This window comes from Pagrus pagrus, assembly GCF_965226575.1.
Source record: "Pagrus pagrus genome assembly, chromosome: 11".
Classification (NCBI taxonomy): domain Eukaryota; kingdom Metazoa; phylum Chordata; class Actinopteri; order Spariformes; family Sparidae; genus Pagrus; species Pagrus pagrus.
In genome coordinates this window covers 32,857,669-32,872,636 of record NC_140195.1, presented here as the reverse complement: position 1 = coordinate 32,872,636, position 14,968 = coordinate 32,857,669, and the positions used below count along the sequence as shown (strand labels likewise).

General features: G+C 41.8%; 1 protein-coding gene across 2 annotated transcripts in view; it reads left to right on the top strand.

Annotated features, from left to right (window-relative positions):
* LOC311264838 (ephrin type-B receptor 2-like) overlaps positions 1 to 14,968 on the top strand; it is a 123,279-nt gene that overhangs the window by 84,430 nt on the left and 23,881 nt on the right. For both annotated transcript variants that reach the window (XM_084365981.1, XM_084365980.1), the window contains exons 3-5: positions 916 to 1,600; positions 13,590 to 13,745; positions 14,609 to 14,944. In XM_084365981.1, the coding sequence (XP_084222107.1) occupies positions 916 to 1,600; positions 13,590 to 13,745; positions 14,609 to 14,944 (1,177 nt within the window). The remainder of the gene's footprint in view (positions 1 to 915; positions 1,601 to 13,589; positions 13,746 to 14,608; positions 14,945 to 14,968) is intronic.

Here is a 14,968-nt window from a genome sequence, read left to right as displayed (position 1 = left end):
GGATGAGGTGTTCCAGCGAATCCACCTAAACCAACATACAGTCCAAGCTCTCTCCAACAGGTGTTGCACCTCCAGGGTTGTTAAGAGGTGTTCTTTGGCACACCTGTATCCACACCTTACCCCTAAATTCCACCAGATCCGTGTTCGGTCCATCTCTGATCCGCCACAGCAGCGGAGCTGATAGGTTTCACTCTAGTCTATGTGTGTACTTCCAATGGCTCTGCTGCATTGCATATCTACTCCATTGCTGCTCCAGCATTCCAGACCCTTCCGTAACAGATACGGAAGGCTCCTATTTTTGCCCAATGCCAGAGCATGGCGCATCAATTCAGCCGAATTCAGCACAGAGCAGACAGGAAGTGAGACACCGAAACAAAATCAAAGTTCCGGTTAATTTTAAGAATAAAATACTCCGCATTGACACCAGGACAAAAATATCAAAAAGAGACAAATCCAAGCAAAGCCACCCTTCTTCTAGTCCTTCAGTTGGGAACACTAACCTTTTGTCTGTTTGTTGTTGTATGGACATACAGTATATGTATAATTGCAATTGCACGGGATTCTGTAATTACCGCATGAACTCTTCTGCAACGTACATGCAACCAGTGGAATTCTAGGGTGATGTTAGTGATATAACAGTGATGTCACGGTGTATTTACACACCCTGGGTGATGGTGGAAAGTAAACCACTAGGGGTCAGCAGAAACCCGATTTTCAGCTGCTGGAAAGTTGCCTTTTAACACTTATTATCACATAATGGTAGTTTTTGAAGAGAATGACAAGCTGCCTATTTTGTTGTTTCGGTTGGTGGACCTGTTGCCTGTTGAATAACTGTTAATGACAAAGTATTTGCGTTTTTTGTACATTTGTTGTGTGTCACTTTCTCAGACGTTTTGTTTGTTGTCTGTCTTCTAGTGGGAAGAAGTTAGTGGCTATGATGAAAACATGAACACCATCCGAACATACCAGGTGTGCAATGTCTTCGATAGCAGCCAGAACAACTGGGTACGCACAAATTACATCCGCCGTCGTGGAGCTCAGCGCATCCATGTTCAGATGAAGTTCTCAGTGCGTGACTGCAGTTCCATACCCAATGTACCTGGCTCATGCAAGGAAACTTTCAACCTGTACTACTATGAGTCTGACTCAGACACAGCCACTAAATTGTCCCCACCCTGGATGGAAAACCCCTGGGTGAAAGTGGACACTATAGCTGCTGACGAGAGTTTCTCTCAGGTTGATCTTGGTGGCCGCATCATGAAGATCAACAGTGAAGTCCGGAGTTTTGGACCTGTTTCACGCAATGGCTTCTACCTCGCTTTCCAGGATTATGGCGCCTGCATGTCACTCATCGCTGTTCGAGTCTACTACAGGAAATGTCCCCGTGTGATTCAGAATGGTGCTGTCTTTCCTGAGACTCTGTCTGGAGCAGAGAGCACCTCTCTGGTGGCAGCCAGAGGGGTGTGTGTTCCCAATGGGGAGGAGGTGGATGTACCCATCAAGCTGTACTGTAACGGGGATGGGGAGTGGATGGTACCCATCGGACGATGCATGTGCAAAGCTGGGTATGAGGCGTTGGAGAATGGTACAGTCTGCAGAGGTAAGAAGCCCGCCAGTGCTGCTCTACAGTTGTTGCTCTACTATATCTATGTCTGTTTACTTTTCTTTATTACCTTCTTGTGTCAGTGGCAGTCATTCAGTCAACTGAAAATGTAATTATACCCACTGAGCGGTTTTAGTCACAGTAGCAGCTAGGGCTAGAATACACTATTTGACTATTCAGATATTACTGTGTTGGGAAGGTATTTGTGTTTCAATTTTAGGATTTGGATAGTTTCCCCCTTAATTTATTTTACATTGTGCAGAATAATTAAGTTGAAGGAATATCAGAGTCTATACCCCATCATAACCTCATTGATTTAAGGGGTGCTGATCAATGAGCTGGTCATGAGGAGTTTCCCCAGTGGGGTTCCCTCCAGTACGGATTAAAAAACAGCACACTGATAGCTAGAAGCAATTCAGAACCATTTAGAAGCAATGTATGAGGAAACTAGTGATGTTTAAGTAAACATAACGCTTTCAGATGTGTTTTCTTGTTGGAGATGTGATCGTGACTGGTTTTGAAGGTGGGCTTTGGCAGGCAGCTGATGTCCCTTCTTTCAACCTTTTATTGGTACTGAGTACCTTACATTACTATTACCTATTTTCACCCCTGCATTTAATGCGTTGGTCAAGAGCACCTTAGTCTGAGTCAGTTTTTGTGAGACAAGGTCCTAAATTGCTAATCACCAGGCAATCACTGCTTCAAACAAAAAAAGTCAGCAAAAATTATTATAAGTCATTACATTACTACTTCATTAGTAGCACCTAAAGGGCTTTGTCCAATAGTACCTTAAATGCTACAGTTTAAAGCAAGATGCGGAAAGTAATAACAACAGCTGTGGATTGTTGAGTTGTTGGATTGCATTTTTTTGTTCACATCTTGTTCACATCACGCTTAACATAATAGGCTTTTGTCTTTGTGGATGCACCATGGTGCAAATGACTGTGGCAAAAAACAAGCATAATGTTTCAAAATGTTGGACTGTTCTTTTAAATGGAAAACACTCAAGTGTAAACTATGTGCTTATGTTTAAATATTAAGTAGAGTTGAATGTAAACTCAATTAAGTTGTAGTCTTAAATTGATGCTTTATGCTGGGAAGAAAAGACTGAAGCTGTGTTATAACAAATTAGTGGGCAGGTATTCAGTGTTGCTGACCTGGAGACTTTCTTGCCAGATTTGATAACTTTGTTTATGATGGAGCAAGGCACCATGGTGCGGGCCTCTGCAGATGGGGTATGTGCGATGAGCTCAAACAGTGGTCTTTATGCTCACTATCATTGAGTTTACTCAGTATCTGGTTCATTTCTGTTCATGACATTTCGGTTCCAGAGTCTGAACAACAGTTTACATAAAATGTTTTTGAAATTCTGCACCTAGAGCCCCATACTTTTTGAGAGTCTCACCAAATTTCCATTAAAATGTAAAACAAGGCAGTGCTGATCAAATATGAACCACAATACTTTTCATTATCATATGTCACTCCTAAAACGTTTTCAGAAACAGATTTTGTTTCAGAAACAGCTGTAATACCATATTGTTTGCTACCAGCTGGCTGCTTTACTGTTTCCTGTTTTAAAACTGACTCAGAGCAGAAACCAAGCAACTTGCAGAATGTCACCCAGTGTTTACTGGACCAGTGCGGCGCAGTACATTCTTATACCACACAAATACCACAGCCCTTTTTCCTTATTTTCTCTGGTCGTGCAGCAACTATTTCAAAAATATTTGTCTTTCTACTCCATAGACTCAGGCTTAGGGGCCATCTATTAGTGGTAAAATACTTCTTTAAAGGATTTGTTAGAAAAATTAATTTTTGAGTCTTACTCCTCATGCATGGGATGACGGCCGACCAATCCTACAATCCCAAAGCATCAGCTTTTGACGAGTCAGTGAAAAATCAACTTTCCTTACAAATGCACCTTTAAGTTTTTTGTTGACTTAAAATGTTGAGTAGTCTATGTAGTTATGTTATTACTAGGGCCGGGACTCGATTAAAAAAATTAATCTAATTAATTAGAGGCTTTGAAATTAATTAATCGCATTTTTAATTGCATATAAATATTTGACCTGAGAACAGTGAGAAGCAATTTTTTTCATATAGGTTTTAGTATACCATTGAATAATGACTGAATAAAAAAAAAAGAAATTAAAAAAAAAAAATTCCTTTGTAATATTTACATTTTTGGGGATACTGAATTTTAGGTGTATGTTTCATTCGGTGTGTAATGGACATATATATAATGTATTAGTTTCACTTTTTGAATTGAATTAGTGACATAGGCCTTAATAAACTCTCCCATGACATTCTCATGCACCTGTACATCAGAAACAATAGGAGTGATAGGTACAGTAGGATATGCAATAATTAATTACTGCATACATCTTGACAGCTCTACTTTACACTGTTGATTTGTATAATCCCAACAGACATGTCCAGTGATTTTCAGCTTTCTGTGTTTACATGTGTCTGTTTTGATGATACAAGTCAGCGGTCCTGAAATGTGTGTTTCTCTTCTATAAAACACATTCTACATCGCGGAGGCAACGTCTTTCCACTTAGGGCTTCCTTCACCTTTGAAACGGGGCAGAGCTCCGTGGGAAACACCTGCCTGACACAGCAACGTAGGGAACCGTGCACGTCCGCAGCGCACAGCTCCACGGACATGCACGGGGGGAAAAAACGGCATCGCCGTCGTACCGACGCTACGCGCCGCTTTGGGTTGTGAGCGTGCATGTCGCGCGTCTACATTGGAAGCTAATAGGTAGGCTATTATCAGTATAATCAGAGGCAACCATGAATGAGTTCGCCTCAGTTTCACGTGATTGTCACTGTCAGCCTGTTAATTTTACTGACCCGAGCTGAGACGCACCCCAAGTGTCGGCGGCTTTTTAACTCGTTAAATAATTGTGCTCCAGTATAATCGGTACGCCTGAAACTCATCCAGTGAGAAACTTTCCGCGGTGCAAATATAAGTGCGATTAAAATGCGTTAATTTTTGTGTAATTAATTAATCTTAATTAACGCGTTAAAGTCCCGGCCCTAGTTATTACATCACAGATAGGCAAATTAGAGCATTTCAGAGTGAGTTTTGAGCAGGATTTAGCTGCTTTCAATTCAAAATAACTTGGTATTTTCTGAGGCGTGCTTTCTAGACCATATCCAGTGTATGCCAGCTGTGCACACTTTCCCTGGTATTAGAGTCTTCTTTCCAGGTCATAGCATTAATCCTGATCAGATCCTTCCCTGTATCTTAGCTGAGCGAGGACTTAAAATGTGACATGATCCAGGACAATACTTCAGTTGATGGTCTGCAGATGAAGGTTAAAGGATGAACACTCTCAAGCATCAAGGGCTGAATTATCCCTGCATTGCCTTGTGGGAGTAAGTTTTGCAGCTGAGTCGGATGTGTTTAATGATACATGTGGTACAGAATGTACAAGTATAGCCCAGTATAGCCCAACCTTTTTGAGAAATGTTTGTTTTTATAGACTTTGATGATGACTGCTGACTTTTTAAATTTTGCACTCTGCATAATATGAGCACCATATCTAGTCTAATCTTTATCTGTGAAATTTATTTTTAGTTTTCATTAAAGCATTCTGAGGCTACTGTTGTTGCCATTATGTATGGATACAGTTACTGTGGTTACAGGTGTTCTTGTATATCACAAGATTAGTAGAAAAGGTACTGTTTCTGTTTCTGTTTCTACCAGACTAAACAAACAGAATATGTTGTGATCAGCAAGCTTTTCATATATGCATTTTTTTAATAGGTTAACAGTCAGGTTTTCAGTCTTTATGCAAAATTAAGGTAAACACATCCTGATTCAAGTTCTGTACTGAATATGAGATTGATATCCATCTTCTCAACAGAGAAGGACAAACAACTGCTGCAGCCTGCACACTACTACTTGCACCAGTGGTTCAACATAATAAATTGTTGCCTATTTGCGATTATGCATTAGTAAAATAAAAGAGATTGCACTACAATTAAATAGTTACACATGCCCAACAATGTGGGTAATTATTTGTCATATTGGTCAGCGAATTTCAGAACAACGTCAAACATTCTAGGTAGGAGGAGGGACACTGAACAGCAGCAGCAGTTTAAGCTAGCTAGTACAAATTTATAACAGGATTTTGTTTTTAATGATATAACAGACGACATACCTTGAAATGTAAAAATAGAAACCTATAAGCTGCCTCTTGACACCTGTCAGTCAGGGCTGCAACACTCTCTCCCTCTGACCTCAGATGCGTGGACCAAGTAAACAATTTCAGGTTCCTGGGATTCAGCATCACAGAGAACATGGACATCACACATTTCCACCCTTGTATAGAAAGCACAGACTGTCCTTATTTAGGAAACTTTAGAAGGCAAAATTCTGATGACAAGTCAACTTTTAAAGCGAGGCAATGGAAAGCATTCTGACTGAAAACATCACACATTTGCATGGGATATGTTGTATAAAGGATTTACCACAATTAAATGCTGTACCTGTTCAATACATGTTCAACAGATATATGTGAGTTGAGTGTCTTGTGCCTGATGGAGTAAAGTGTTAACAGCAACCTCTATGGAAAGCTGGATTGAAAGGAATAGTTCACTCTAGAACGAAATTCAGTCATTATCAACTCACCCTCATGCTGATGAGAAGTCCGGTGTAGTTTCTTATTCCTCAAAGTGCAGCTGGAGACCCGTGGGGGTACCCTCCGGCAGCAATAATCCATATAACGAGCATCAATTGTGCCCGAGACGAAAAGGTCCATAAAACTACACAAAAACTTTGTAAACCTTCATACTGCTCGTCGAATGCAATCCAAGTGGCGACATCCAGAGTTTACTCGAAACAACGTCATTTAGTACATTTTTCTAGCCTAAACAGTCACTATACTACACACTCCCGCGTGCACGCGAGTCTCCCTCACAGCGTTGGCACTATGGAAGTCGTGCCAGACAAGATCAACGAGACTCGTGATAGATACACACCGGTATTTACATCCAGCTGTGAGCGACTGAGCGACACACAAACACAAGAGGGATCTGCCTACACTAGTGTTTTGAAACTTTTAAACTCACAGGAGGATGTAAATACCGGTGTGTATCTAACGCGAGTCTCGTTGATCTTGTCTGGCGCGGCTTCCGTAGTGCAAACGCTTATGAGGGAGACTCGCTTGAACTACACCAGACTTCTCATCAGCATGAGGGTGAGTCGATAATGACTGAATTTCATTCTAGCGTGAACTATTCCTTTAAGGGCGCACTCACACTTGACCCAGTGGCTCTGTACCATGCCGAAGCATGATTGTCCCTCCTCCCCAGTCCCCCGCTGGCCTTCCCTCACTTTGCTCCGACAACGGGCACTGAGCCTGAGCACAGTTATCTCTTGTACATACAGTACAGACCAAAAGTTTGGACACACCTTCTCATTCAAAGAGTTTTCTTTATTTTCATGACTATGAAAATTGTAGATTCACACTGAAGGCATCAAAACTATGAATTAACACATGCGGAATTATATACTTAACAAAAAAGTGTGAAACAACTGAAAATATGTCTTATATTCTAGGTTCTTCAAAGTAGCCACCTTTTGCTTTGATTACTGCTTCGCACACTCTTGGCATTCTCTTGATGAGCTTCAAGAGGTAGTCACCTGAAATGGTCTTCCAACAGTCTTGAAGGAGTTCCCAGAGATGCTTAGCACTTGTTGGCCCTTTTGCCTTCACTCTGCGGTCCAGCTCACCCCAAACCATCTCGATTGGGTTCAGGTCCGGTGACTGTGGAGGCCAGGTCATCTGGCGCAGCACCCCATCACTCTCCTTCTTGGTCAAATAGCCCTTACACAGCCTGGAGGTGTGTTTGGGGTCATTGTCCTGTCGAAAAATAAATGATGGTCCAACTAAACGCAAACCGGATGGAATAGCATGCCGCTGCAAGATGCTGTGGTAGCCATGCTGGTTCAGTATGCCTTCAATTTTGAATAAATCCCCAACAGTGTCACCAGCAAAGCACCCCCACACCATCACACCTCCTCCTCCATGCTTCACGGTGGGAACCAGGCATGTAGAGTCCATCCGTTCACCTTTTCTGCGTCGCACAAAGACACGGTGGTTGGAACCAAAGATCTCAAATTTGGACTCATCAGACCAAAGCACAGATTTCCACTGGTCTAATGTCCATTCCTTGTGTTCTTTAGCCCAAACAAGTCTCTTCTGCTTGTTGCCTGTCCTTAGCAGTGGTTTCCTAGCAGCTATTCTACCATGAAGGCCTGATTCACACAGTCTCCTCTTAACAGTTGTTCTAGAGATGTGTCTGCTGCTAGAACTCTGTGTGGCATTGACCTGGTCTCTAATCTGAGCTGCTGTTAACCTGCGATTTCTGAGGCTGGTGACTCGGATGAACTTATCCTCCGCAGCAGAGGTGACTCTTGGTCTTCCTTTCCTGGGGCGGTCCTCATGTGAGCCAGTTTCTTTGTAGCGCTTGATGGTTTTTGCGACTGCACTTGGGGACACTTTCAAAGTTTTCCCAATTTTTCGGACTGACTGACCTTCATTTCTTAAAGTAATGATGGCCACTCGTTTTTCTTTACTTAGCTGCTTTTTTCTTGCCATAATACAAATTCTAGCAGTCTATTCAGTAGGACTATCAGCTGTGTATCCACCTGACTTCTGCACAACACAACTGATGGTCCCAACCCCATTTAAAAGGCAAGAAATCCCACTTATTAAACCTGACAGGGCACACCTGTGAAGTGAAAACCATTTCAGGTGACTACCTCTTGAAGCTCATCAAGAGAATGCAGTGTGTGCAAAGCAGTAATCAGAGCAAAAGGTTGTTTTACACTTTTTTGTTAAGTACATATTTCCACATGTGTTAATTCATAGTTTTGATGCCTTCGGTGTGAATCTACAATGTCAATAGTCATGAAAAGAAAGGAAACTCATTGAATGAGAAGGTGTGTCCAAACTTTTGGTCTGTACTGTATGTGAGCACATTGTAGTGGTCGCAGCACAATGGAGAACAACACAGAGAGCATGACTTTACTGACTTTTTGTGGCTTATTTTGTGTGGTTTTGGTCATAGACGGTCCTCTCACATTCCTGGATTTCATGACTGTGCAAGGCGGTGTAATACGCATGATTATACTTCATGTCCACGTTGCGCACCCGTGCTTGTGCTCGTGCATGAGCAACTGTAACACCTCCTCCAACCGTGCCAGGGCCAAGGAAGCATGCCGTGTTTGACACCTCACAGCAGGAAATGACTGTATTGTGAAGACTGGGAGTTTTTGTCAAAGGGCGTGGATGTGGCAGTACGGCGAAGGCCAATGTGGCACCATCCATGCATTCATCCACTGTCTGTAACCGTTTATCCTTTACAGGGATGTGGCACAATGGAACAGGAAATTTCACTGTACATGGTTGAATCAGCACCAAACATTACATGTTTGATAAGAGTCCCAGCCTGAACACATTAACATGTCATATTTTGCTTACAGTCGTATCGCCACCTAGTGGCAACAGGAAATAACGTTTTTTTTACTTCTATGCAATTGCATTTGGTCAGAAAATCTGCAAGGCCTTGATGATGGTAGATAGAAGATTCTTAGTTTTAATTAATTTGATTTAAAGTGAAAAACCTTTACCTAGTTAGATTTTGTTTGCAAATTGCATGAAAATCTAAATGAATGATAGTATTTCTTAGGTGGGATAATGCCTGACAAGGCACTAATCGGGCATTACTATATAGCCAAATCAGTTAGCCTGCATTGGTGTTACATGCTCCCCATCTGCTGGCCAGGAAGTGCAACTGTGGCTGATGCTTGGCCTCCTGCCTTTCCAGGTAAAAGTGGTCTGGCTGATTATGAACCAATAAGAGGGGGTAGGGCACTAGGCTCTGGGGCTCTTGGTAGACAGCGTTTTGCATCACGTGCATCTGCGCAATACCATAGTCCATGATTTCCGAAAATATACTATGTCAACTAGTGATATCAGCACAAGAACTGTTGGGGAATATTTAGACAATTGTTTTTGTCATGTTATAATAATTGACAGACACTATCATTTCACTCTGCGCGTGTCCTCGCACAGAGTGAGACTGAACACAGGAGCTCAGCTTCGTGGCTGAGACACGAACTAGGGGATGCTGCAGTTGTAAAACGATTATTAGACTAAAACATTGAAATATGCCAATTCTGATATGTTCATATACTTAAAACGGACGGAGCAACCTAACGCAGACAAGTCAGCTTACCGTTTTTAGGTGATATGCCATGTTTGTAGTCGAGCTGTGATATACAAACTGTTGTTTGCAAACTTCGCATTTGACTTTTTTGCCATTTTCTATTTTTATAAAATGCTGCCACACTGCTGATGTCTTTGACATGGTAGAATAGGAATGACTGTAAATGAAACGCTTAAAAATAAATAAATATTTAACAAACCACTGGACCTAGGCCTTCTAGGACTTCTTCAATCTGTTGTCTGTAGTGGGTTGGGCTAATCCAAAATAGTGAAAACAAGGGGGGTGTTCTGAAGACACACTGTTACCTGTGAAACAGGGGTGCTCTGAAAACACCCCCATTAGCACTTGGTACTTTCCTCCTGATGAAGTCAAATATGCCATTTGCAGGACACACAGCATTGGGATGGAGAGGACCCGCTGCGTGTTTACGCACTGCCATAGCAGCATGTAACTAACACGCCAAAAATCGAATTTTGGTCGAGCCAGAACATATCGACCAATAAATTGACCAGTCGACTAGGAGATTGCAGCCCTACTAGGCTCTCTCTCCATTCCACCTTCTATCCAGTGACGCAGTCAGTTAGCCTGGAGGCTGTCCTGTTTATGTTTTATGTTTATATGATGGGTGCGGTAGTCCTGTTTTCGTGGCTTTGTTTCAGTTAGGTTTAGTTGCTTCTTTGTGTTAGGGTAGAGGGTTAGCCCCCAGCTCTGACGGCCCTGGTGGGTTAGTCTGGGAGGCTGCCCTTCTTTTTGTTTATTTTGGCTGGCCCATCAGTTTGTTTTTTTGTTTTTTTGCCCCCCTCTGTTTGGTTACTGTTCATTTAATAAATTCATCTTCTTTTAAACTGCAACTTGACTTGGTTATTTGTGTTAGATCTCTTTTGGTGTACCTCCTGAAGGGGGTCATAACAATTGGTCTTTACGTTTGCTCACATTTTTAGTTGTGAGAAGGAACTAATTATACTGTTATGTTATGGTTAGGTTTGGTCCTCATCTTAGGCATGATTTGCATTTGTTGTTTTCAAGCCAATGCTTGTTAAAAAACGGCTCATCTCCCACCCAACTGTGCCATCAGAGGTGCAAGGTCACACATCAAAACAGACTGGCAGATTACACTATACTCACACACGCAGACTCAGTGACAAGCGTGGTTTGAGCAGTCGTCTTAATTTTATATGAAAGGCAACTAATTAGACTCTCTCTAACTTATTTTAAAAATAAGCTACCACTAAACTCTCCAGTCAGATAGCGATTTATTTTGAAAGTAATGCAACTACGATTTCAAGCAGTTTAAAGCACTTTATCCAAAATCCAAGCACTTTTCAAATCTTGAAAACACCACATTAAATTTCAAGGATTTCCAGCACCTGTACAAACCCTGAATCATGACTCTGGTGGAGGCTAGGAATAAGAATATAAAGCTGGAAATGTATAGAATATACACATCCAAATGCATTGTTGTTTTTTTCTTTATTGTTAAAAATGAGCAGAGGAAGATGCTGACACATTAAAGATGAATTGATGATAAATTAATAAAGGCATGAACAATAATAATAATAAATATAGCCACAAGCGGCAATCCGCGGGTTCTAACCTCTTTCGTCCCAAACCAGCCACCCGAAGCAGCCCTGAAGAGGCCACCCTGAAGGGGCTTTTTTTGTAGAGGACTATCAGAAGGACATGTACGAAAATTTTCAAGTCAATAGCACTTATTGCTTGGTGGGGAGAGCCTTTCGAAGCTTACACTATGTTATAGCGCCCCCATTAGGCCGATTGGGATCAAATGTTTTGAGCAGCATTTGGACGTCATTTATACTCGACGTACTCGACGACCCAAGGCCGTATACCAAATTTGGTGTTGATAGGGTCAATTTTGCAAAACTTTTATTCGCTTTACTGTTTTTCACATTATGCAAATTAGCAAAAAATCTAGTTAGGCGGACCTTAATGCTCCACTGAATTTTTTTGTAGAGCACATTGAGCTGGACTTACGGTGTGAGAATGGTGAATTTCTGAAAAACGCCTTTTCAAGCCTTAATTACAGTGCCACCATCTGGCCGACTGGGCTCATATTTTAATAAAAGTTGATGCACATCATTTCCAATCATTGGGCCAAGTTTCAAGTTTCTGGCCCATTCCAGCTCACGGGAATTTGAGCTCAAGCGGCAGACAACAAATAATAATAATAATAAATATAGCCGCAAGCGGCAATCCGCGGTTTCTAACCTCTTTCGTCCCAAACCAGCCACCCTGAAGAGGCTTTTTTTGTAGAGGACTATCAGGAGGACATGTACACAAAATTTCAAGTCAATAGCACTTACAGCTTGGCGAGGAGAGCCTTTCGAAGTTTACACTCTATGTTATAGCGCCCCCATTAGGCCGATTGGCATCAAATGTTTTGAGCAGCATTTGGACGTCATTTATATTCGATGTACCAAGTTTCGTGTCTCTAAGTCTTTCCAGTTCGCCATAAATGATTAAAACGCAAACAATGACGGTTAATGAGGAACAGGCCACGCCCACTTTCACCTATCAACATGGCGGTCAAGATATGAGTTAATAGTCACCCCTAGAGCAGGTATACCAAATTTGGTGAAATTCCGTCAAATGGTCTTTGAGATACGCATGTGTGGCATTTATGGCGCCCCCTATAGGTTGAGCTCAAAATGCTTTGGTAGGCAGATTCCCAGTCCCGTTGTGGACCTGCCCACCAAGTTTTGTGATGATAGGTCAAAGGGTTTAAGAGTTATGGCCAATCATTTCTAAGCTCCACCCATTGCGAACATTCATTGGTCCGTGGCGGCCATGTTTTTTGACCAATCTGGCTCATTTATAATAGAAACTTGTCTTTTCATCCCCCGAGGCTGTATACCAAATTTGGTGTTGATAGGGTCAATTTTGGAAAAGTTTTATTCACTTTACTGTTTTTCACATTATGCAAATTAGCAACAAATCTAGTTAGGCGGACCTTTATGGTTCTAGAGGCTTTTTTGTAGAGCACATTGAGCTGGACATGTGTGTCAAATTTCAAGTCAATCGGACTTACGGTGTGAGGGGCGTGGCCTTCTGAAAAACGCATTTTCAAGCCTTTATTACAGCGCCACCATCTGGCCGACTGGGCTCATATTTTAATAAAAGTTGATGCACATCATTTCCAATCATTGGGCCAAGTTTCAAGTTTCTGGCCCATTCCAGCTCACAGGAATTTGAGCTCAAGCGGCAGACAGCAAATAATAATAAACCGGTACAATCACAATGTTTCCTGGATGGAAAGCTAGTGTGTCACACCTTCAATTGAGCTATGATAAGCTTGAAATGATTTTTTTTATACAAATATCTTTACATCTTTATATGTATATAATAAACACAGATTTTTCTTTCTTGCCTTGTGTAATCCCAGACAGTCTCCTCTGCTCCACATGTTCTAACATGTTTTAAAACATTGTGGACTGCAGAACTGACAGCAACTGAAGGAGTCCACGTACATGTCGCTTCAATGAGCTGACCTTTATGAAATGCAGACATCCCGGGTGGGGAACATGGGAGATGAAAGAGTTGAGACACAGCATTTTAGGATCTGACTAATATTAATATGGTTCTGATAAAGAAGCAGACAATAGACACTATGATATCAAGTTGACTCAGTCAATCTATCTGTTAAGACCCTTTTGTCTTGTACAATATACCATGTATTTTATTCAGTTTGTACCTCCTCGACCTATGTATATCTCCCTTACAGCTTGTGTATCGGGCTACTTCAAGGCTGCACAGGGGGACAACAAATGTCTGCAGTGTCCAATTAATAGCAGAACCACCAGTGAGGGAGCAACTAACTGTGTCTGTCGCAATGGTTACTACCGCACTGACTCCGATCCTCAACAGATGCCCTGTACAAGTATGTGTGCATCAACTCTTCATGACCACACACTGATAAATCTCAGTGTACTTGCTGCAAACAGCAGCTCAAATCATTTAATATGAACACTTATTCACCTGTGAAGTGCACAAACGTTATGTGAACATGAAGCTGTCTACATTTATGTAAATTTAGTTTCAGTAGCTTACTCGGTAGCACAGAAATTAAACTGTATGGTGCTGTTCAACACATGATGTCATGCAGATCATTTGCCACAGATGAAAAGTGAGATAGTTAATATTTCTGTAATGGTTGAGATTGAAAAAATCAAGGACACACAGGACACAAGTAAAAATCTGTCCATCCGACTATTTTCTGATCATTTTCCATGATCCAGGCAAGTAATGCTGATGCTGCACCAATCTGCCTGTCAATCTTCAAAATTCATAACCTGTAAAGATTATCTTGCTGGACAAAACGTGCAAGTATTATAAACTTAGAGCTTCTTTTCTGGCATAAAAATCCCATAGGCTTTTTGTCAAGGGAATCAGGGGCCAGGGGGATGTTAACTTCCAGGTTAGCCTACAAAAATACATCTTCCCCCATAATTATTTTGGGATCTGGATTTGACGAATATACAAACCATGATAAATATTGACATGGTTATCCTCTCTGGTCTGCTGAACTAATCTGACAAAGAGCACCACCTGCAGTAACTTAAAAAGGGGGAAACAATATTCACAAATGTTTGGCATGTGAGCTCTGCTCCAAAACATCACAGCAGTGACATGCCGAGTAACTGACATTGTGCATGTATTGTGCTATAGCTAGGGGATTAGTTAAACAACACAGGTTGCTCTACACTTACAAAAACACAACTCATACAATTTTGTTCTCTCCAGCTGTTCCATCAGCTCCACAAAACGTCATCTCCATAGTGAATGAGACGTCTCTTAGGCTGGAGTGGAGCCCACCACAGGAGGGCGGTGGCCGGGAAGATGTCGTCTACAATATCATATGTAAGAGCTGTGGCAGTGGGCGAGGTGGCTGCACCCGCTGTGGAGACAATGTGCAGTTTGTCCCACGTCAGCTGGGACTGACTGACACCAGCGTCCACATCAGCGACCTCCTGGCTCACACGCAGTACACATTTGAAATACAAGCCGTCAATGGAGTGTCTGACCAGAGTCCTTATTCACCGCAGTACGCTTCTGTCAACATCACCACCAACCAGGCTGGTGAGGCTAACACAATATTTAACA